Source organism: Palaemon carinicauda, chromosome 42 (genome assembly GCF_036898095.1).
Source record: "Palaemon carinicauda isolate YSFRI2023 chromosome 42, ASM3689809v2, whole genome shotgun sequence".
Classification (NCBI taxonomy): domain Eukaryota; kingdom Metazoa; phylum Arthropoda; class Malacostraca; order Decapoda; family Palaemonidae; genus Palaemon; species Palaemon carinicauda.
Genome location: NC_090766.1, coordinates 24052436 through 24075757, shown reverse-complemented (window position 1 = coordinate 24075757; position 23322 = coordinate 24052436). Strand labels below are relative to the sequence as shown.

General features: G+C 43.9%; 1 protein-coding gene across 3 annotated transcripts in view; it reads left to right on the top strand.

Annotated features, from left to right (window-relative positions):
- Positions 1-22877, top strand: part of LOC137633341 (tRNA selenocysteine 1-associated protein 1-like) — a 35993-nt gene extending 13116 nt beyond the window's left edge. For 2 of the 3 annotated variants that reach the window (XM_068365590.1, XM_068365591.1), the window contains exons 2-7: positions 4523-4600; positions 6347-6469; positions 20998-21151; positions 21649-21814; positions 22241-22422; positions 22683-22877. In XM_068365590.1, coding sequence (XP_068221691.1) covers positions 4523-4600; positions 6347-6469; positions 20998-21151; positions 21649-21814; positions 22241-22422; positions 22683-22810 — 831 coding nt within the window. In that variant the 3' untranslated portion in view covers positions 22811-22877. Of the gene's footprint in view, positions 1-4522; positions 4601-6346; positions 6470-20997; positions 21152-21648; positions 21815-22240; positions 22423-22547; positions 22567-22682 lie in introns of all 3 variants that reach the window. The other variant, XM_068365592.1, reaches the window with a different exon arrangement.
- Positions 22878-23322: the final 445 nt, after the last annotated feature.

The window sequence follows — 23322 nt, the reverse complement described above, 5'->3', positions numbered from 1 at the left end:
GTGGTTGTCAAACAAAGTGAAGGGTGGGTGTGGCAGCATTCGCTGTTACATTGGTAGTTGGTAATCATTCTTGCACAGGATTGATGAGACGTAAGTTTGTAGTGAAATTTGGTTCATGGTAGTATAGACCTGCACCTTTCTTCTTTCTTGAGAGGTTAGGATTGCCAGAGTCTTGTTTCTCGTGGGGTTTTGGAACCTTGAAGAAGGGAATTACCACTCGCTGATGACTACATGCACCCATGCTTTCGTGAGGATTGAGTTAGGTTTGCACATTAAAGGTCATCTTTCCACAATACTGCTGAGAACATTGGTTATTCAACATTCATATGCTATTGATAGAAAGGATACTGTACCTAGTAAATCTTTTGCTTCTAAGTGTTCAATGGTGCCAGGGAACATTTTCTTGGGTACTCTCAAGGCTTGATTTCAAACTAATCAAGGAAGTCTGTTAGGCGAGGGCACTTGGAGCGTTATCATTTGTTTTCATGGTTTATCCAGTTTGCGGGATTACTTGCCTGGTTTCATACCAGAACTAAAGCTTTCTTTTTCTCTTTAGAGACTGACTAACCTTTATCCTTTTTGGGGGATGAACCTGCTTTGGATATTAAAGATCCAAAAGAATTCATCTTTGACAAAGATTATTGTCAACCTTACTCTAAAGGTTGTCGGTATAATTGTTATTTGTTCCATAACCGAAATACAAACCACGCTATTTACAGAGGGTTTACCTTTTAGCGCAGCTGAAATGACGAGCCAATAGTTTTAACGAGGGTTAATTACCCCCGCGCTAGTTAGCGGGGTGTGGGGAAGGGTAGCTTGCTACCCCTCTCCCCTCCACACACCGGTGACTTGCTTCACTTCACTTTTGGCTCAGCGGTGATCAGACGTGTCTGCTCATCGTCCTCGTGACAGCCTTTAATTTTCTGCTTTTTCTTTTCAGCGTGTGTGTTGGTTGGAAGTTGACCTTCATTATTTTTTTTTTTTTTTTTCTATACAATGCGTACATGCCCTGGAGTTGCCGGTCGTCCTTGTGGGACTTTCATGACGGACGTAACTACGGATCCGCACACCCTCTGCCCTCAATGTCGGGGCCGACGGTGTGACCAGGAGAACATGTGCCGTGAGTGCAGGGAGTGGTCTGCCTCCCAGTGGGAGAGGTTTGGCCGTCGGCGTAAGAAGAAGTCCAAGAGAGACCGTTCTCCTCCGGGGTTAGCCTTGAAGGAGGAAGGTTCTCGGGACTCTTCTTCCGCCGCCCAAACCTCCTCCGTAGCTCCCCCTCGTCCGCCTCCTAAGGAGAGTCGGCCGAGTGGGAGCGCAGACCCTTGTTCTGTTTCCCGACCTTCGGTGGGGGGAGAGGGCGTCGCCTCCCATAGCGAGGCGGTTCACCCTCCTCCTCCGGGGGAGGTTATTGATAATGCCTTAACCAATGATGATCTTTTACAGATTTGGTCGTCCCTGGGGCTTAAGGGCTTGCCCTCCAGGGTCGCTTTTATTGACCTTGTCTCGTTGGGGGCCGCTGTTAAGCAGTCGCCGGCGGTAGCAGAGGTAGACCCTCTGTCTATTGTCGACGTCGTGGCGGCAGCTAAGAAGGTGGTGTCTAAGCCCCAGCCCTTTCCAGCCAAGGTCAAGAGGGGCTGCCGCGGCCGCAAGGCCTAGGGGTGGCAGTCCCCCTGCATGTCCACCTGTGGTGGGATGCCTTCAGCGTTGCATCCGCAGGTGGCAGCAACACGGGGCTGATGCTTGGACGGTCTCAGTGATCGGCCAAGGCTATCGCGTCCCGTTCACAACATCTCAATCTCCCCTGACAGCGAATCCAGTGTCGTTGAGCTCCTATGCCACGGGATCGGCAAAGGGGCTGGCCCTTCAGGCCGAAGTCGAGACCATGCTCGAGAAGGGTGCTCTCCAGGAGGCCGTGGACGGCTCCCCAGGCTTTTTCAGTCGACTCTTTCTTGTAGAGAAGGCTACTGGAGGCTGGAGACCCGTCATCGATCTCTCAGCTCAGAACAGGTTTGTCAAACAAACCCGGTTCAGCATGGAGACAGCAGACACGGTCAGACTTGCGGTGAGACCACAAGACTTCATGTGCACACTGGATCTAAAGGACGCGTACTTCCAGATCCCAATCCATCCGTCTTCCAGGAAGTACCTGAGATTTTGCCTAGACAGCAAGATCTACCAGTTCAAGGTGCTGTGTTTCGGTCTCTCCACAGCTCCTCAGGTGTTCACCAGAGTGTTCACCCTGATTTCATCTTGGGCGCACAGGAACGGCATTCGTCTCCTTCGTTACCTGGACGATTGGCTGATCCTAGCAGACAACCCCACTCCGGCGTCCCTCACAGGGCCGTAGCCTCGCTTCGGCTTCACGCCTGGAGACTATCCAGCGTCTCCTCGCGGAGAGAGGCTTTTCGCAACAGGTTGCGGAGAGAATGTCTCGGCACCTGCGAAGGTCCTCTGAGGGAGTCTACCAAGCAAAGTGGAGAGTCTTTTGTGGTTGGTGTCGTGGAAGGGGTATCTCTCCACTCGATGCCACTATTCCAGCAATAGCGGACTTCCTCGTGTATCTGCGAGAAGAAACGCGCCTTTCTGTCTCGGCAGTGAAAGGCTATCGCTCAGCCTTAAGCTTGGCCTTCAGATTGAAGGGCGTGGATATTTCTTCATCGCTAGAACTCTCTTTACTCATACGTAGCTATGAGCTTACCTGCCCCCAGTCGGAAGTGAGACCCCCTCCTTGGAACTTGGTTCGAGTCCTCAGGTCTCTTAAGAGACCTCCCTTCGAGCCATTACGCCAGGCCTCCGATCGCCACCTGTCTTGGAAGACGGCTTTCCTACTCGCCTTGGCTTCGGCCAAGCGAGTTAGTGAACTTCATGGTCTCTCGTACGACATCGCCCATTCAAGGGGATGGGGGGAGGTAACGTTGAGGTTCGTCCCTGAGTTTGTTGCCAAGACTCAGAATCCTGGAGTGCCGGATCCTCGGTTCGACTCTTTCAGGATCGCGAGTCTCCGTTCTGTAACAAGCGACCCAGACCAGCTGCTACTATGTCCAGTGAGGTGTCTGAGGCTTTGTTTGTGAGCACAGGCAGGACTAAGAGGAGGGTCACCAGGAACACCATCTCAGCTTGGATTCGAAGGGTTATCCACCATGCCCTGAATCCTGACCCTCCTCCGTCACGTCGCCCTCGGGCCCACGATGTCAGGGATATTGCTACATCCCTGGCCTTCAAGAGAAACTTCTCTGTGGCGCAGGTACTTCAAGCTGGGGTCTGGAAGCGTCAAACGACCTTCACAGCCCACTACCTGCAAGACGTGACCCACAGGAGCCTCGATACGTTTTCTATCGGCCCTGTGGTGGCTGCACAACAGCTGGTCTAACCTCAGGCTCCTTTTGGACAAGTAGCAGTAGGTTGAGGGCGTTGTTACCCGGTCTTAGTCTGCGTGAATGAAAGAGTATGTCTGACCCTTACTACTTTCTTCATTCTCCCCTCTCTTGGGGAAGCAGCATCCTGGTCCTCGCATAGCTGACCTCGACCTCTGCAGGTAACCCATGCTTCTTTGTGCTCCTAGTATTAAGCTTAATACTGTTGCGTCTCCCATACCCTGACTAGGTGGTATGGGGAACGTCCTATCCTAGAATTCCTTTCTGAAGGTCTCAAGGTCAACTTCATAGGACGAGTCACACTCTCCTCCTCACACTGCTTATGTAGGCCACTCGTTCCTAGCGATGCTAGGAATTTGTGAGGTACAGGGGCTCCCTCTCTCTAGTGCTGCTCACTGAGGGATCGAGCCCCCGGGCAAGCCGAAGTCAGTAAGGCTGGGGACTTTCCACCCTTCCTAAGGGGTAAGTCACCCTCTGTAAATAGCGTGGTTTGTATATCGGTTACGGAACAAATGACAAATTCGAAGATAATTTGTATTTTCCCTAACCATACAAACCTTAGCTATTTACACATATGTGCCCGCCATCCCTGACCGCCAAGTCAAGTCCTACCTCTAAGTGAAGTGAAGCAAGTCACCGGTGTGTGGAGGGGGGAGGGGTAGCAAGCTACCCTTCCCCACCCCCCGCTAACTAGCGGGGGGGTAATTAACCCTTGTTAAAACTATTGGCTCGTCATTTCAGCTGCGCTAAAAGGTAAACCCTCTGTAAATAGCTAAGGTTTGTATGGTTAGGAAAAATACAAATTATCTTCGAATTTGTCATGTTATTGAATTCTTCAGTGTATGTTATGGTAAGTGCTAGAACTGGTTATTATGTAAAAAATAATACTTTTTAGGAAGTTTTAGGATTGTTTTTATAATGTTGAGAGTGAAGTCATTATTAAATTTACTACTCTACAATTAAACAAAACAGAATTTTGAAGTATGATTATGGTCAGTGTGTTTCATTAATAACATGTTACACAGAAATTTACTGTGTAATTTATTACTATAATATTTGCTCTTGCTAAATGTATGGGTAATTTTTTTTACCGAAATACTGTACAGTACTGTATTTGTTAGCTCTGATTTTTCTTTATTTTCTCACAGTTAGCCGACTATATGGATGAAAACTTCATCATAGCTGCGTTTCGTGCCCTTGGTGAAGAGAATGTGCAGAATGTGAAGGTAATAACATGCATAAAATTGTTTGAAAATCACAGTATGTAGTTCTTTTTTTCAGTTAATCACGTTTTGTCAACAGATGAAATGCAGATTTTCTTTTTATACTTTGTTTTTTATACTTTATTTAAATTCAGGTTCATATTATGATCTAACATATTTTTTATTGAATGGGAAAATTACATCTATTGTCACAAATGTAATGCACAATATATAGACTTGTATCTATATCAGTATATGTGGTATGATGACCTAAAGAATTACACATGCTGCTGCCAAACTTTCATCTTATGCTCAGGAGCATCTGTAGATTGAGGTAATAGTACTTGGAGTTTTTGTAAGGATCTGATGCGACTGTCAGTAGGTGTTTGAATAGCCCTTCAGAAATAAGCTGTTGCCATATTGTTATTTTTATCACCAGCCAAGCTACAACCCTAGTTGGCAACCAAAATTCTACAAGCCCAGTGCAAAAAGGAAATTCCATTTAGGTACAAATAAATTTTTCACGAGAAATAAGGAAAATAATTATAAAGTACATCAAGTTCAGTAAAATGTTAAATGGATAAGTCCTATATGAATCATGAAATGAGACATGTCATGTTAGCTTAATGGTATTGCCTGCTAATTTCTACTGCATTGGTTCAAACTTCAGCCCTCACTCAGGGCTTAAATCAAGACCATGTTATCCCTTATCATTTAGGATTTGACTAATGGGGTGTGGTGCCTTTTGTTTCAATTTCCCTCCCTCCCACTCCTCCCTGGTTTGCATTGGCAGAGAAGACAGCCCTGTAGGACAATGTTTAAGAGCTCAATAGGATGAACCTTGCCTCTACTGCTCGTTAGTTAGGATCGTGCTAAGACTCAGATTTGATAATAGCTAAATGTACGTTACTGTTATTCTTTAGATTACAGAATTTACCTGAGGATGTAAACTTATTCCAGTGTCAGCATGGGATGCCATAATGGTTTAGGTAATAGTGACTATAGTCCATTTCTTTTAGCGATGCATATTTGCACCGACTCGCGGCGGTGCCCTTTTAGCTCCGAAAAGTTTCCGGATCGCTGATTGGTTAGAATGATCTTGTCCAACCAATCAGCGATCCGGAAATTTTTCCGAGCTAAAAGGGCACCGCTGCGAGTCGGTGCAAATATGCATCGCTAAAAGAAATGGACTATAGTAGTGTTATCCTAGACTTTCAACTCAGTAACTGCAAAGGAAAGTTCCATTCATGTGTAGGTTGTGTGTTATTTAAGGATTGCAGGTGATTTTGATATATTATACTAGTTAGGAAAATTAGCATTTTATACTCATATGAAATGTGGGTAGTATGTAAGGTTATTTTATAAATGCGAAAAATGTTAGCAAAATACTTAGTCTATATTGATGATATTTAGAAGTGTCTCCTAATCTTATCATTTAAGTTTAGAATTTGCTTGCAGGTTGTTTGAAATAAGTTGCTACTGCACAGTCCTACAGTTATTACTCATGTGTTGCCTTTACTGCTGAGATCAGGTGTCGACTGTTAATTCTGGTAATCGCTTCTGTAGGTCAGGTACTCCATGTGATTGATATGGAATGAAATGAAAATGGATTGTTGAATATTTTGTCATGTATTTCATCACCTCAATCAGTGTTGAAATTCTGATCATTTCTCGAGGGAAGGTCAGAATTCATGTACAGGACCTCTTAAATACTGGATATAGTATTTAGACCATGCATAGTCTCGTAAGATAATGTGTTTTTTATTCCAGGTCATGAAGAATCGCTATACAGGCCATCCAGCAGGCTATTGCTTTGTGAACTTCAACTCAGATCAAGCAGCTTTAACTGCAATGCACAAACTCAATGGCAAAGTCATTCCTCACAGTCAGCCTGTAAGTATGTGCAGCAAACTCTGCAACCTTAATTTTATATTGACTACTAAAAGTAATTTGCATGGATAATTTTTCATGCAAATGCAATGTATAAACTGGTACTCTGTTCCTTGGTATCTTCATATTTGTTAGTTTTTGCAAAGTTGTTCACATAGCTTCTGTAGCCTTCTAATGTACAAAACTAATAGTAACTTGAAAGCCAGTTCCATTGATTAGATATTAGTCTAATCAGATTGTGCTTTATAACTTCTGTCCTTAGTTCACTGCTCAAACCTGTAAACCCTATAATAGTGATGTTGTAAAGACCTTTTTGGGCTCAGGCCATGTCGTCCTGATGGAAGGGTTCCTATAGGTAGCCTTTTAAGGGATATTTGCTACAGTGATACTTCCAGAGAATTAAACCAAAGGTCTCCAGTATTCTTAACTCCTTGAGCGAGTATCCAATAAAGGATATCGCATAATATCAGGGGACGTATTCTACATACGACACATGGCAATCTTCACCTCGAATAGATTTAACACTTGGATGTAAGGGGGAAGAGTGGCAAAAGAAAGGGTTGCCGTTCTAGGTACCGATGGACCTCCTTCCCTACTACTGCTACTGTGACGCCATTCCTATTTTTGCCGTTAAGTGGAAATGGCCACAGATAAAGTAATTTTGGGAGGGGTCAGTAAGAGGGTGGGTCCATCAGGCCCTCTCACCCAAAAATAGATTTTTCACTTTGATCAAAATCCATTTTTTGGGCTCAGGCCATGTTGTCCTGATGGAAGTATGCTAGAGAATTGTCTTGAAATTACTATTAGCTGTGGGTTTGTGTATGTGCCTTCCACCTTGAATAGATTTCCTTATCTGGTCTACTAGACCTATATGTGAAATTCCAGAGATCTGTCACTTCCATTAAACCTGGAGCGGGTTTAGTGCCTCCTGCCTCCGGCAGGGAAAATGTCGATATCGACAATATGGATTCAAGGTTCGAATTTCCGTTGGAACAAAAGGGAAAACATTGAAGCTTACCTTTTTCAATATTAAACTTAGCCGGTGATTATATAAGCTGCAGCTCTGCTGCCCGACAGAAAAACTCTACGTTCAAAATACGCCAGCGATCGCTATGCAGGTAGGGGGTGTACATCAACAGCGCCATCTGTCGAGCAGGTACTCAGTACTCAATGTAAACACAGAACCAATTTTCTCTCTGTCGTGCCACCGGCAAGACCTACTAAATTCGCTATTGCTTACTGGATTGGTTTTCACATATTTTGGTGAAGTACACATTTCTAGTTTTGAGCTTTCGCTATGCAGGTGTTTTATCTTCATCTCAAAACTTGAACTCGTTTTGGATAGATTTAATTATGGTGACAAGGAGAGTATGGACTCTCTTTCACTTTTAAATGGCCGACCCTTCCCTTAGACGGAAGTGTGTTTAGGTTTTTAGTAATTTTGCTTAACACGTTATAGATCTATATATTTTATATCTCTCCGCCTTTATTAGGCCTCTTCGATTAACTTTCCATTTATTATAAACATATAAAAATAAATTTTTATGTTTTGTTTATATGCGACCTTTCCTGATAGTAGGCGGTCCTAACTTGGAACCGAAGTTAATCAACGTTGAGCCCGTTATATCGTATTTAGCCTTTAAAGAATTTAAAACTTTTTAAATTTAATGTTTTATGAAAGAATTTCTTTGATAGTCTTCGTACTGTTTTCAAAGATGAACTAACGTTTAGTTTTTTAGACTACGCAGTTGTTGACGTTCAGGACGTTCAACATGCGCTCTATCGTTATGATAGAGAGAGAGTGTATCACGGTTTCACTTTGCAGTAAGAGTAAATCGATTCTGACGTTTTGTTCATTCTTTCTTAGCTTAAATGTTTTAAATTCTAAATTAAAGGAACTTTTTATTTGGAAAACCTTTCAGTTTTTTCCTTTAGTCAAATAACATGTTTTTTTTGACGATATATAATTGGGCTCTTCTCTTAGGTGCGAAATCAAGAGAGAAAGAGAGAGAGAGATAGAGACGGAGGGAGAGAGAGGAGAGAAAACGTTCCGTTCAAGCGGGTAACGTTGTTCTCGTGTTACTCTCGTCCCTAGTCTCTGTACGGGGAGGAAGGTAAAACGTTTCTAGGGTTTTATTCTTGTCCCCAGGCTATGTGCGGTGAGAGATTGTAAACGTAGTTTATTTGAACTAGTGTTTAGTCTCTTTCCCAGCCACTGAATTTTTTATCTTTATATATGTTTTCTGTTTTTTGCTAGTATTAATGAGCTGCATTATACGACTGATTTCGCAATTACTACCTTTTAATGAAGGGTAGAATTGCGTGTTTCAGGTAGAAATCAGTAAAAGTTTCGATTTCAGTGAAATAAGTGCAAAACAGAAAATTGATAAAGTGATATGCGCAAAGTGTTACAGTGTTGCGTCCGAGGGTTCGTCTGTTCGTGCCTGTCGTTCACCTAGTCCGGGACCTCTTGCAAGCTCCCAAGCCCAGGGGAGAAGTAATGTCGAACGACTTATGGGTTCGAGAGGCCTTGATCAACGAACAGACGTTTTTCCCTCCGTGGTTTCGGGCGTATCTACCCAAGATCGCCCCACCCACACAAAGACGAGAGAGCCCATTTATTTCTCGTCTGCGGAAGAGGTTTCTCGTAAGAAACCATGGACCAAGGTCTCGCGGCTTATTAAGCGCAAGTCGGTCCCTTCCGCGCAAGTCCAACGGCCCAGTTGTAGCCACTGGGTCAGTTCGATCTCGCTGCAGTCTTCCGACGACTGCTCACCTCCTAAGAGAGGCAAAGCGGTACCGCATCAGGCAGTCACACCGTCTGTTGCCGCACCTGCTCTTGTAGACCCTAAGTGGTCTTTGCTGCAGACCATGCAGTCTCAGTTAACGTCATTGATGCAGGACTTTCGTGCGGAGAAGGTTGACACCAACCTCTAGCCTACAACCAACCACGGTTGTGCGTCCTGTGGACGCTGAGGCGACCTTCTGCCGCACTCCAGCTGAGAGAGTCCCGCCACCCATGCGTTCCAGTGTACCCTGCCAGCCGCATGTTGACGTTCAGCGACGCACGGAACCTTCCGTTGACGTTCGCCAGGTACAACAACAGTCTAAGTTGTTTTGTTTTGACGCGGTGCGTCAACCTCCGCATTCTAGAGTTGTTTTGACTGCTCAGTCTAGACAGTCAAAGCAGTCTCGAGTGGACACTGTACGTCCTCACACACCTGTTGTGGTTGACAGTTCAGTTGTTGACAGTTCACAGACTGTCAAGCAGTTACATGACGTTGCCTTCTGGTCTGCTACTAATGCTCCAGTGAGAGAGACTCTGAGGTAACCTAGCTTTTATCGGACAAGGTTCCTGTAGATGAGGAAGTTGCTGTTCTCCCTCCTACTGATATTCCCTTGAGGACTCTGTCAGATGGAGAGGAGCCTTAAGCTGCTTAGCCTCCTATGGACTTTAATTAAATCATGATGATTTTTTTTTAAGGATCTTCGTCCGGATCTTGTAACTGCTGCTCCTCGTTCGCCTAAACGTCAGAACTTACAATAGGCCTAGCTACTTCGAAGCCGTTGTTTTTAAGCTAGTGCTCTCTCGCTCTCCTAGAGAGCGTTACATTGGCTAGGCGACTGGTTTTTGCACCAGGAGGAGTTTTTAGGGATACAGCCTTTGATTTCCCTTCTTTTAAACTGGCTTATAGAGCGAGAGTCTGATATGACACGAGAGAAGTTCTCGGCTTGGGAGTTCATGCCTCTGCCCAGATAGACTTCTCAATTCTGGTAGACTCGCCCTGGCGCCTAGCCAGGAGACGCTCCAAGTTGTTTACAGGTCAACTTCTCAGCTTTTGTCAAGCCTTTGAAGTTTTGCTGTACTATTATGTCACACATAACAAGGCTTTCAGGGATGGTAAACGGTTCCGCCTCAGTCGCTAACCCCGTCTGTTGCCACACCTGCTCCCGTAGACCCTAAATGGGCTTTGCTGCAAGCCATGCAGTCCAAGCTTGCGTCCTTGATAGAGGACTTAAATGCGGAGAAGAACCTTCTGGCCAACAACCTTCCAACCGGTCGGTTGTGCGCCCTGTTGACGCTGAGGTAACCTACTCGCGTCTGCCAGTTGAGGTGGTTCCTCCTTCTGGCCAACAACCTTCCAACCGGTCGGTTGTGCGCCCTGTTGACGCTGAGGTAACCTACTCGCGTCTGCCAGTTGAGGTGGTTCCTCCACCGATGCGACCCAGTGTGGGTTGCCAGTCGCACGTTGACGTTTAGCGACGCTCGGAGGTGGTTGTTGACGTTCAGGACGTTCAACAACCAGCAGAGGTGACTTGTTGTGACGCAGTGCGTCAACCTCAGCAACCCGGTAGGGTGTTGACTGCACAACCCAGACGGTCTAGACAGTTTCGGGTTGACGCTGTACTTCCTCGCGCACCCATGGTTGTTGACAGTTCACAGACTGTGCAGCAGTTCCATGATAATGCGTCCGGCTCCGTCACGCATCCACCAGTGCGACCGGATTCAGCGAGTCAGACGTTGCCCACTCCGTTGCCGTTTCCTCATCAGTTTCGGATGAGGAACCCTCTGATGAGGACGTTGCTGAACAAGACGATCGGCCCCCAGCCCTGCTATCCATTCAGAAGATGCTGAAGAAGGAACGCTGCTCAGTCAGGCTGTGGATGAGTCTGGTAGGGACACTGTCATCCGTGGACAAATTTGTGTCACTAGGAAGAATACACCTCCGTCCTCTTCTATACCATCTAGCTTTTCACTGGAAAAAGGACAAGACGCTAGAAGCGGTCTCGATCCCGGTTTCCGGAAAGATAAAGTCTTGTCTGACTTGGTGAAAGGACTATATCAACCTTAGAGAGGGTCTTCCCCTGACTGTTCAGACTCCCAACCACGTTCTCTTCTCGGACGCATCGGACGTAGGCTGGGGTGCGACATTAGACGGTCGGGAATGCTCGGGATTATGGAACTCGAGTCAAAGGACAATGCATTTCAACTGCAAGGAGCTACTGGCAGTACGTCTGACCTGGAAAAGCTTCAGGTCTCTCCTTCAAGGCAAAGTGGTGGAGGTGAACTCGGACAACACCACGGCTTTGGCGTACATCTCCAGGCAAGGAGGGACCTACTCTCTGACGTTGTACGAGATCGCAAGGGACCTCCTCACCTGGTCAAAAGGTCTAGACATATCACTAGTAACGAGGTTCATCCAAGGCAACTTGAATGTCATGGCAGATTGTCTCAGTCGGAAGGGACAAATAATTCCAACAGAATGGACCCTCCACAAGGATGTATGCAAGAGACTTTGGGCCACCCGGGGCCAGCCAACCATAGATCTCTTCGCAACCTCGATGACCAAGAGGCTCCCAATATTTTGCTCACCAATCCCGGACCCAGCAGCAGTTCATATAGATGCCTTTCTACTAGATTGGTCACACCTAGATCTATATGCATTCCCTCCGTTCAAGATTGTCAACAAGGTACTGCAGAAGTTCGCCTCTCACGAAGGGACAAGGTTGACGCTAGTTGCTTCCCTCTGGCCCGCGAGAGAATGGTTCACCGAGGTACTTCGATGGCTAGTAGACGTTCCCAGAACACTTCCCCTAAGGGTGGACCTTCTACGTCAGCCACGCGTAAAGAAGGTACACCAAGGCCTCCACGCTCTTCGTCTGACTGCCTTCAGACTATCGGAAGACTCTCGAGAGCTAGAGGCTTTTCGAAGGAGGCAGCCAGAGCGATTGCTAGAGCAAAGAGAACATCCACCCTTAGAGTCTACCAATCGAAGTGGGAAATCTTCCGAAACTGGTGCAAGTCAGTATCCGTATCCTCGACCAGTACCTCTGTAACTCAAATAGCTGACTTCCTCTTATATCTGAGGAAAGAACGATCTCTTCAGCTCCCACTATCAAGGGTTACAGAAGCATGTTGGCATCAGTCTTCCGTCACAGAGGCTTAGATCTTTCCAACAATAAAGATCTACAGGACCTCCTTAAGTCTTTTGAGACCACGAAGGAGCGTCGTTTGGTTACACCTGGTTGGAATTTAGACGTGGTACTAAGATTCCTTATGTCAGACAGGTTCGAACCGCTACAATCAGCCTCCCTGAAAGATCTCACCTTAAAGACTCTTTTCCTGGTATGCTTAGCCACAGCTAAAAGAGTCAGTGAGATTCATGCCTTCAGCAAGAACATCGGATTCTCATCCGAAACGGCTACATGTTCTACAACTTGGCTTTCTAGCCAAAAACGAGCTGCCTTCTCGGCCTTGGCCAATATCGTTCGATATTCCAAACTTATCGTATGGTTGGAAATGAACTAGAAAGAGTCTTATGTCCTGTAAGAGCTCTTAAGTTCTATTTAAAACGAACTAAACCTTTACGAGGCCCGTCTGAAGCTTTATGGTGTTCAGTTAAGAAACCATCTTTGCCTATGTCAAAGAATGCTTTATCCTATTTTATCAGACTGTTAATACGAGAAGCTCATTCCCATCTGAATGAGGAAGACCAAGCTTTGCTGAAGGTAAGGACACACGAAGTTAGAGCTGTCGCAACTTCCGTGGCCTTTAAACAAAATAGATCTCTGCAAAGTATAATCGACGCAACCTATTGGAAAAGCAAGTCAGTGTTCGCGTCTTTTTATCTTAAGAATGTCCAGTCTCTACGAGAACTGCTACACTCTGGGACCATTCGTAGCAACGAGTGCAGTAGTGGGTGAGGGCTCAACCACTACAATTCCCTAATTCCATAACCTTTTTAATCTTTCTCTTGAAATGTTTTATTATTGTTTTTGGGTTGTCCGGAAGGCTAAGAAGCCTTTCGCATCCTACTTGATTTGGCGGGTGGTCAAAGTCATTTCTTGAGAAGCGCCTAGATTAGAGGTTTTGATGAGGTCCTGTTGTATGGGTTGCAACCCTTGATACTTCAGATCCTAGGGGTCGCTCAGCATCCTAAGAGGATCGCGAGGCTCCGTAAGGAAGACGTACTTAAAAAGGCAGAGTAATTGTTCAAGTCGACTTCCTTACCAGGTACTTATTTATTTTATGTTTGTTATTTTGAATAACTGCTAAAATGAAATACAAAATACTTAGCTCATAATAATGTAAACAAGTAATGCTGGTCTCTACCCACCCCCCTGGGTGTGAATCAGCTTATATAATCACCGGCTAAGTTTAATATTGAAAAATATTATTTTTATTGATAAAATAAATTTTTGAATATACTTACCCGGTGATTATATATTAAAGGACCCTCCCTTCCTCCCCAATAGAGACCCAGTGGACCGAGGAGAAAATTGGTTCTGTGTTTACATTGAGTACTGAGTACCTGCTCGACAGATGGCGCTGTTGATGTACACCCCCTACCTGCATAGCGATCGCTGGCGTATTTTGAACGTAGAGTTTTTCTGTCGGGCAGCAGAGCTGCAACTTATATAATCACCGGGTAAGTATATTCAAAAATTTATTTTATTAATAAAAATAACATTTTTTACATACCTTAAGAATGTAAGTTTTATTCCTCCAGAAAGCATTTTTGTGATTTCAAGGATATAAGCCCCATACAGGGGTTTAATAAAACTCTAGCGTACTTTATTAGTTTATAACTGAGGGAGCAGTAATAAGACGCAAATACGGTTAAGTATTTTATTATGCAACAAATTTATTAAATGTAGTTACAACAAAGTATGAATCTGATCCAGCATTACAACACCAAAACATATTTTCTTGTGTAGAGAAAATATATAAATACACTATCAGAATAACGCCACTCAATGGAGATATGAAACCAAATCTATCTTACATAGTCAGATGTTCGGAAATGCATAAACACCGTAACTCAAACGTTCACTCGACACTGGTGTGTTGATCAGATATGCACCTACATAGAATAGTATGTCAACCATAGCTGTGATCTGCTCTAGTGGTTAGGTATACCCATGCACCCAATGCACTGTAAAGTCCCAAAACAGTCGACTGTTCATCGCAGCTCTAGACGCTGGGTTTAATCACACTACCCGCCACCACCACAAAGTGTTTTATTTCATGTACTTGCTTCGCGTAATGTTTGTAGAAGACCCTGGATGATCTCCACCCAGTGTATGAGCGGAGTCTCTCAAAGTCCATATGTTGAAAGAAGTTCAACGAAGAAGCAACTTTCCTCGGATCGTGACCTTCGGGTGTACTGTCAGGATACGCTCTACAAATAAAGTAGGTGAGCTTCGCTCTCAGTTGTCTTAAAGATAGGTTTGATCCTGAAGTTTTGCCTCTGAAGAGCTTTCCTCCCTTGAAGTTTAAAGTTCTTCGAATATAGACCTTAAGAGACACTACTGGGCACAGTCTCTCGATGAAGTCAACTTTATCCTTCGAGATTCTGAACTTTTTGTTCGCTGCTAAGGCGAGAAAATCATGAGATGTAGGTTGCTGGTTCTCGAGGATGAAGTGTAGACAGTCGACTTCTGGACCAGTTGAGATAGCACTGGATATTCAGCAGAGGAAACAGCTGCAGTTTCAACTCTAGGACTAGAGGGAACCAATTGCTTTTGGGCCACTTGGGGGCTACTACTGCTGCTGTCCCTCTGAAGGATCTTAGTTTGTCGAGGACTCTTAGCAGGAGATTGGTTGGTGGAAACAGGTAGATGCGATTCCACCTGTTCCAGTCGAGGGTCATGGCATCCATCGCTTCTGCTTGAGGGTCCATGTAAGGGGCTATGAAACGAGATAGTTTCTTGTTGTCGCTCGTTGCGAAGAGGTCGATCTGCAGTTCTGGGACATTTTCCGAGATGAAGGAGAATGAGTCTGCGTCTAGGGACCATTCTGTCTCTGTGGGCTTTCGCCTGGATATAGCGTCCGCCGTCACATTGCAGAACCCTTGTAAGTGAACTGCTGATAGGTGCCATCCCTTCTTCCTTGCCAGGTAGAAGATGGCTAACATCACATGGTTGATGTGGGGTGATCTCTAGCCTTGTCGATTTAGACACTTTACTATTACCTCGTTGTCCAGGACCAATCTGATGTGGATTGATCTGCTAGGAGATAGTCTCTTCAATGTCAGGAATACTGCCATAGCTTCCAGAATGTTGATATGAAATGTTTTGAACTGGCGTGACCTATCCCCTTGCACTTTCTTGTCGTGAGAATGACCTCCCTATCCTTCCAACGAGGCATCCGTGTGTATAACCAGTGGTTGCGGTGGTTGCAGGGGAATTGTCCGTGCTAGGCTCCTGGCTGTTGACCACGGCTTTAACTGCGTGCGCAACAAGGCCGGGGTCAACCTTAGTTGATCTCTTCTAGCGTTTGATGAGTATTTCCTCCAGACTCCTGACGCATCTTTCAAACGTGCCTTTAGCACAGGGTCTGTCACTGCTACAAACTGGAGAGAGCCCAATACTCTTTCCTGTTGGCATCTTGAAATCCTCTTGTGACGGATTAGTCTCCTGACAGATTCCGCTATTTCTCTCCTCTTCTTGGATGGAATGGAGAGGTGGTGTGACTTCAAGTTCCATTGGATTCCTAGCCACTGGAACTGTTGAGCTGGAGTGAGACGAGACTTCTTGGGGTTGATCTTGAAGCCCAGGTGTTACAAAAACTGGATCACTCTGTGGGCTGCTTGCAGACAAGTAGTCTTGGATGCTGCCCATACCAACCAGTCATCTAGATATGCTACCACTTGAACACCTTCGGTATGTAGCTGTTGGACAATTGTGTCTGCTAGCTTCGTGAATATCCTTGGGGCTGTGTTCAGTCCGAAGGGCATTGCTCTGAAGACAAACTTCTTCTTCTGTAGTTTGAATCCTAGGTAGGAGGAGAAAAGGCTACTCATCGGGAGATGCCAGTAAGCATCTGCTAGGTCTTTTGAGACCGTGTACGCCCCTTTTCGGAGAAGGGTCCTTATGTGTTGCAAAGTAAGCATCCGGAACTTGTTGTTCTCGATGAACTTGTTGAGTGGAGACAAGTCTTGAATAATTCTGAGTTTGTCTGAGTCTTTCTTGGGAACACAAAACAGCCTTCCCTCGAACTTGATGAACTTCGCTTTCTTTATCACCTTCTTGTTCAAGAGTTCTGAGGTATATTCTTCCAACAAGGGGGTGGTGTTGGAAGAATTCTGGAAAACGGGGTGGAGTTCTGCTCCATTTCCACCCGAGTCCATTCGTGATTAGGCTGTGGGCCCAGGGATCGAAGGTTCAGCAATCCCGAAAGTGATATAGTCTGCCCCCTACTAGGAACCCCTCATTGCCTCGAGGGTCCTGCCGATTTATTTCCGCGACCACGTCCTCCTCGGCTTTGAGAGAAGTTACCTCCTGGAGAACTTCTCTTAGGACCTTTTCCTTTCTGACTGGGGCAAAAGGAAGTTGACTGCCTCTCAAAGGTAGGGTTAAACGCTGATGACTGGGCTACCAGTTGTTGAGGGACCACCTGGAAGGTGGTCTGAGGCATCATGGTCATAGTCATGGTGGGGAGTTGTGCAGGTCTTCATGGTCTCTTCGCCCTTTTGTTCTTGGGCTGGGGACCTCCTTCCAAAGAAGGTTTCCTTTTTGAGGACCTGCCCCACTTTTGGAGAAGGTTCCTGTTCTCCGTGGTTGCTCTCGCAATGACCTCTTGGACCAGTTCCTGTGGGAAAAGGTCTATCCCAGATATTCGAGGTAATCAGCTTCCTTGGTTCGTGTCTGATGGTTGCTGAAGCCAGGACGAACTCTGTACAAGCTCTCCTCGCTCTGAGGAAAGCGTATAGGTCTTTCACAAGGGTACCCATGTGAGATTTAGCTAAGAAGAGGAACATTTCTGGGGCATTATGTTAACCTGCACTCATTTCTAAACAGTTCTGATGAGAGAGGGAAGCCACAAGTCTCTCCTTCGACTCCTGTTTCTTCCTCAGAAGATGGTCTGGCAACTTTGGAAGGTTCTCATTGAACTGTTGTCCTGCAATCTCTGGGTCTAACTTAGAGATGGAGAAGGTTAGTTGGACATCTTTCCACTTCTCCTCACAGGTAGGTAGTGCTAGAGAGAATAGCTTGCATTCCTCTAGGGTCGGGCAGGGTTTTCCCTCATCGATGGCCTTGACGGGAAAGTCCAGTGCTTTCTCCGTAAAGGGGAAAGAGATGGAGGAAGGAGCAAGAAAGGTGGGGTGCTTCTTGCTCAGTGCTGGGACTTTGGAGTTGGTATATCCGGCTCCCTTCAAGGCCTTCAAGAGGATGGCTCGCGCCTTCTCGTGTTCAAACACGATGACCTCTTTGGGGACTGGTTTCTCGGGTTGCATTTTTGTCCGTCAGTCTCACTTAGCACTCTGGATAGGTCGAAAAGTTAGGCCAGAACTCAAGGTCTTCAATCTGCCTGGCTCCCAACTTCTCGGAAATTTACAGTTTCCCATTCATCATTGGCATATGCTCGGCATACCTCCAGGGATTAGTTTCAGAGCAATGAGGGAGATCAGACACTCCTAAGAGACTTCTTAGAGGTGGTGCCCTTGGTGGTTCCGAAGCGGTTGATCTTCTCCTGCAACAACTTTTGCTGCTGCTTAAGTGATTCCCGCATTGTCTATTGTTCCCGTTTGAACAACTCCATCATTCATTGAAGAGATGTCAGAATCTCTTCGCTTCCGGTAACCTGGGTAACAGGTTGTGGAGTTGGGGCCGAGGACGTTGACGGCAGAGATTGGTATGCCGTCACGGAAAACTGTTGCGTTGACAAAGATCCTTCTTCCTCCACTCGGGGAGGGTCCACGTTCTCTTCAGGGCCACCTTGTAGTAGTTCCTGTTCGGTGTCGGTGGACACTTATGACAACCTCTCGGTGGATTTCCATGCCTTCTTGGGCCTTGTTGATGTCCGAGTCAATCTTCAGTTGAACGAAGGGGGACCGGAGCTGTTCCTGGGATACCACCGCACTCGGCAGAGCCTTGGGGAACAGTAGACACCTCAAGGAGTCATTGGGCAGGTATGGTCCTGGAGAGTTCTTTTGGAGCCCTCTTACCCATTTGCGAAGGGTGTCCCTTACTGTATCCCTAATCTAGGGTAACTAGGGGGCTTCGTCGAAGCCGTTGGCCAGCAGGGTTGAGCAAGTAAGGCAACCCTTCGGGTCCCAATACTTAGGACTCCTGTGACGATGCAGCAGGGGGCATGAGTCCTGCACATCGTGTGGCCACAGAAGTCTTTCCCCTTGTGGTTGCAGAACATCGCTCCGCACTTCTCCATAGGGTCATCCTGTAAAGGAAAATTACTAAATGAGTATTTTTGTTTTTATATCAGTGATATAAAAGCATACAGTTTATGATAACAATAGTAATCACTATTGTTTATGGTAGCTTAGGATAGTAAGCTTGAAAGGAAATAGAAAAGACATATCTGTATTTCCTCTCCCATGCCATTGCTGAGACCTCGGTCAGTATTAATATTCAGTTTCCCTAATAGGGATGATACAAGGTAGGGAAACTCTAGAAACTAGAGTTAGTAAATAGCTTATACTAACATTCTCCACCTGTAGTATTGTATTAATACCATTCAGGTATTGAAAGTCCCTGATGATCAAGGAAAACCATCTGGGTGTTGAGGGAGTACTCAGCCTCAACAGAATATCATGGTCTCAACAATCGTCTGTAATAGGAAACACAGAGTATGTTAGAAAACATATGTACTACTGTATAGTTGTATACAGTAGTTTTCCGGCAGTCACTGCCGGTATTGGGTTAGTACCTGACGGTGCTAACCGAAAAAGAGAGAAATATTAAGGAAGGAGACTTGCCTACTATTATGAATAAACATAACAACTGGAAGTGTAGGGGGACTATAAGTCCACCTACTGTCTCCTTACCAGAATGAAAGTTCCAATGGAAGGAGAAGAATCTATCAGATTCTGGCTCCCACCCATCCACTAAAGACCTGTCGCTGGCAATGAAGTTGGCGATAAAGAATGTGGATGGCCGTGCAAGAGAAGGCTGAGGACTTTCCAAAGTATGTTAAGTTTTCCACCGAAAGCTGTCAGAAGCCGTCTCAATCTTCCCCCAATAGGGGGAAGGTGGCAGAGACGACTGAACTAACTGTTGGCAGGATACCAGCCGGTAACTCAGTCATCCTAGCAAGCCGGGATGACACTCAGAATAACGGTGAAAGAATTTTGTGATGGCATGTCGTCACTAAAGGACCGAGGGGGGAAGGAGTGAGGGTCTTACAGTTCATTGATATCAGAGGTGGTGGCAGGTATGCTGCCTTCCTCAAACAATGAGCTGGGGAAGCATGGCTTCCTGTGCTGATGACATTGTCGTCGGCCAGACAAGGGCACCCTGAGTACGTCACTATCTGAATCAAAGCCGGAGGCAGTAAGAACATCGTTCTATTCAATGGCGATGAAGAAAGACAGTGGCTGCAGCCTATGATGGCGGCGTCACTCAGGGAGGGAGGAAGGGTTTACCCTCCTCTCTGGGAGTATCACTGTACCAAATATCCCATAGAAGGCTACCTATAGGAACCCTTCCATCAGGACAACATGGCCTGAGCCCCAAAAAGAGGTTCAGAATGATTAATAAGATGAAAATGACAAATGAATGCTAGAAAAGCGAAGATGAATGAAATCGCGAAAAATAATGAAAATCAAAAGATTTGAAAAGATATGTTGTAGATGTGTGTAGGAGAGCAAAGTAGATGTGCGAAACGGATTTGGGAAGGAATTTGGAAAAGGATTAAGGATATGATGAAAATAAGTGAAGGACAATAATGATGTGAAGGAGATATCATACTAATATGCATGATAGGTTATATCAGTGAGGTCATTTTGCGAAAGTGAATCGGTGGGATAATATCGGGAAATTGAATATAAGTTGACGATGGACTATGCAGAATTGATGTAAACAATGCATGAGGTTATAATTTGCTATATGTTTAATTATAAATATGATACTAAAATGTGAACATTACTGTACTTGCATTATTATTTGATACAGTTAAGTGAAACACCAGTTTAATCAAAATCTGGTTTATTTCAAATATAGCTGTAATTTTTTACCACTGGAAATGGATACACAGTACAAATAGAGCTAGGACCAGCTGTGTGTAGAGATGGGAAGTGGCGTGCAGAGCTCCCATTGTAGAGCAGCGCGAGCTATTTGAAATCATCGCTCAGCTTGAATTTTATCGCAATTTTTATGAGAATTTTTATTTAATAGGTATTGCATTGTTCATGGTCATCCAAAAGCTGTTGCCAACTATTAGAAGTTAAATTCTTAATGCTGGGTAAACAATCATTGCCCTTCCCCCCCCCCCATGAAAAACCATAATGCGAAGCAAGATACTGCAATTAATGAGGTCTGATTGTATGCGAAGAAGTCTGATGAATTTATTAGTTACTATTACTGTACGTGTATTGTGCATTTAAGTATAGATTGGTGTTGTTTGATTAAAACTTATCCACCTTGCCCAATTCATTGGTGCTTCTTTAAATTCCCTTAAACATTGATTCTAATATGTTGCAAGTATGATTGAATGTTCTCATAATATAATTAAGTATGTTTATAAACAACTTTTACAGTAATTGTAACAACTATTTTATTGTTCTTTGTAGCCTGTTCGATTTAAATTGAATCACAGCAGTACCAGAGGAAACACAACAGACAAGGAATTTTCCTTGTGGGTGGGTGATCTAACGCCAGATGTAGATGACTTTGCCCTGTACAAGACTTTTGGTAGTCGATATAACAGCATAAAAACAGCTAAAGGTTTGTACAAATTTCCTGATTAGATGAGCCTGTTAAGGTTTCAGATTTTATAAAATATTTTTTTTTTCTTTATCTATATCAAATAGCATTGTTGTTTCAATGTGTCAATCTAGAGCAGCAGAAATTTTCAAACTTTAAATTTTAGGTAAATGGTATAAAGTCTTTTAATTTTACTTGATATCAGTTACTCATGCGAAGATAAGATCAATGATTTATGAAGTTCAGTATAATTTTTATCAAAATTTTTGGAGTAGCAACAGTTTTGGTACACTACTGTGTTATCTTACTGGTTTGCAAGTACTTGTACAGTACGTATTAGCTTAAGTGTTGAGTGTGTAATAATAATTTTTAAACAAAACTTACCCGCTGGTTATATAAGAATGGCTGGTTATATAAGAATAGCTAGCATTCCCAACGCTAGCTATTCTTATATAACCAGCGGGGAAGTATGTTCAAAAATTTATTTTATTATGAAAATATCATATTTTTTTTTCCAGTCATCTATGACCCCAATGGCCAAAGTAAAGGGTTTGCCTTTGTGAGATTTTATTCAGAAGATGAGTACAAAGATGCTTTAACTCACATGAATGGTTTCAAAGGACTTGGCCAGAAACCTCTGAAAGTGAGCTATGCTGTCCCTAAGAAGCAGCACTACCCTGGCATGTAAGTAAATGGTATAGGATACCTCGCTGTAATATTGTCCTTAGCAACTTAGATGTCATAATTTTTTATAATAATATCTATTTTCTTCAAGAAAAAAACATTTTATATTAATTGTAGTTGTAGCTTAGCTAGTAATGAAAATAATAATAATAAACTTGAAAGCTCTTAAGATTTGTAGTATACTGTCAGGATATTTTAAGATGGTTATCTTTCAAAGTAATCTAAGTTATGAGTGTTCTCTTCATTTCATTGCAGACTTAAAAACCTTTGCTCCCTGGCATCCAAATCTGGTTGCAATATTAGATTATTTTCAAGTGAACTGTAAATAACTGAAATATCAAATCTGAAAATCTTTTTGTTAATTTTTTCAAAAATTAGTTACCGGTAATTAGTGAAATACATTCCATATTTTAAATCTGTTAACAGGAATCCAATGGGTGGAGATTACAGCCAATACTATGAGCAGTATTGGAACAATTATGCCGCTTGGCAGAACTACAATGCCTACTATGATCCCTATTCATCCTCCTATGGTGATTATAGTACTGGCATAGAAGGGGGCTCTGGAGATTCGAAAGATGCCAGCAAGGAAGACTTTGAACCTGTTGGTAAGTTTTAACTCTGTATTCTCTCAGTACTTTTTATGCTCACTCAGATAAGGACATCGTTAGAATACTTTGTGATATCTTTGAATCTACCAGTGAAGTAAATACTGTCATTCATTTCTTCCTAGCTAAACTAAAGGATTTAAGGTAGTGTAATATAGTCTCTTTTGTTATATGTAACCAGAACATTGTAATACATATAGTTATTGCAATTCGTTTTTATAAGGATCTTATCATTTAAGTGAGTTTTTTTCTTTTGGCAGAATGGAATGTCCCAATAGATATTGATAAAGCCAATAAGGAGTATATTGATCGAAGTGAAGAATTATGGCAAGCAATTGAGAAGGCTCGGTGGAATTTCTGGGATGAAGGAACCAAAGAAGAAGAATGAGATCCTTACCTGTGACCTTTCTCAGTTTTTATGATCTTCTATCAATAAATTTATTTTATTCCTTGCATCACGCTGGTTAATTCCCTTTTGAATCCAGTTTTATATCTGCAAAATGAGTGGAGGGTAATGTCATGAAGCAGTTTGAGATGATCTACATCCCGTCCTTTCATTTATGTTTTAAGGATGATGGGATTATATATAGATTCCCATCTTTAACCAAAGATAGTCCTTTTAAAAACTGTCTCTATTGTTCCCTTTTAGAGTTAGTCGACTTATCAAGTCAGTAAATGTGAGGTAGAATTCTTGGAATACTAAAGGTTCCTTCCTTGGCCTACCTTTTAAGTTTCAAACTCATATCTATCTGTACTGTTAATAAAAAAAAACATATATGTATATATATACCACTGAAGATCATAGACATATGAAATTTGCATAGGGCTTCAAATCTCCATGTGCAATATTTGTTGCTATATCGTGTAATCAATTTGTTGCATTATTTTTACTTAGCAAGT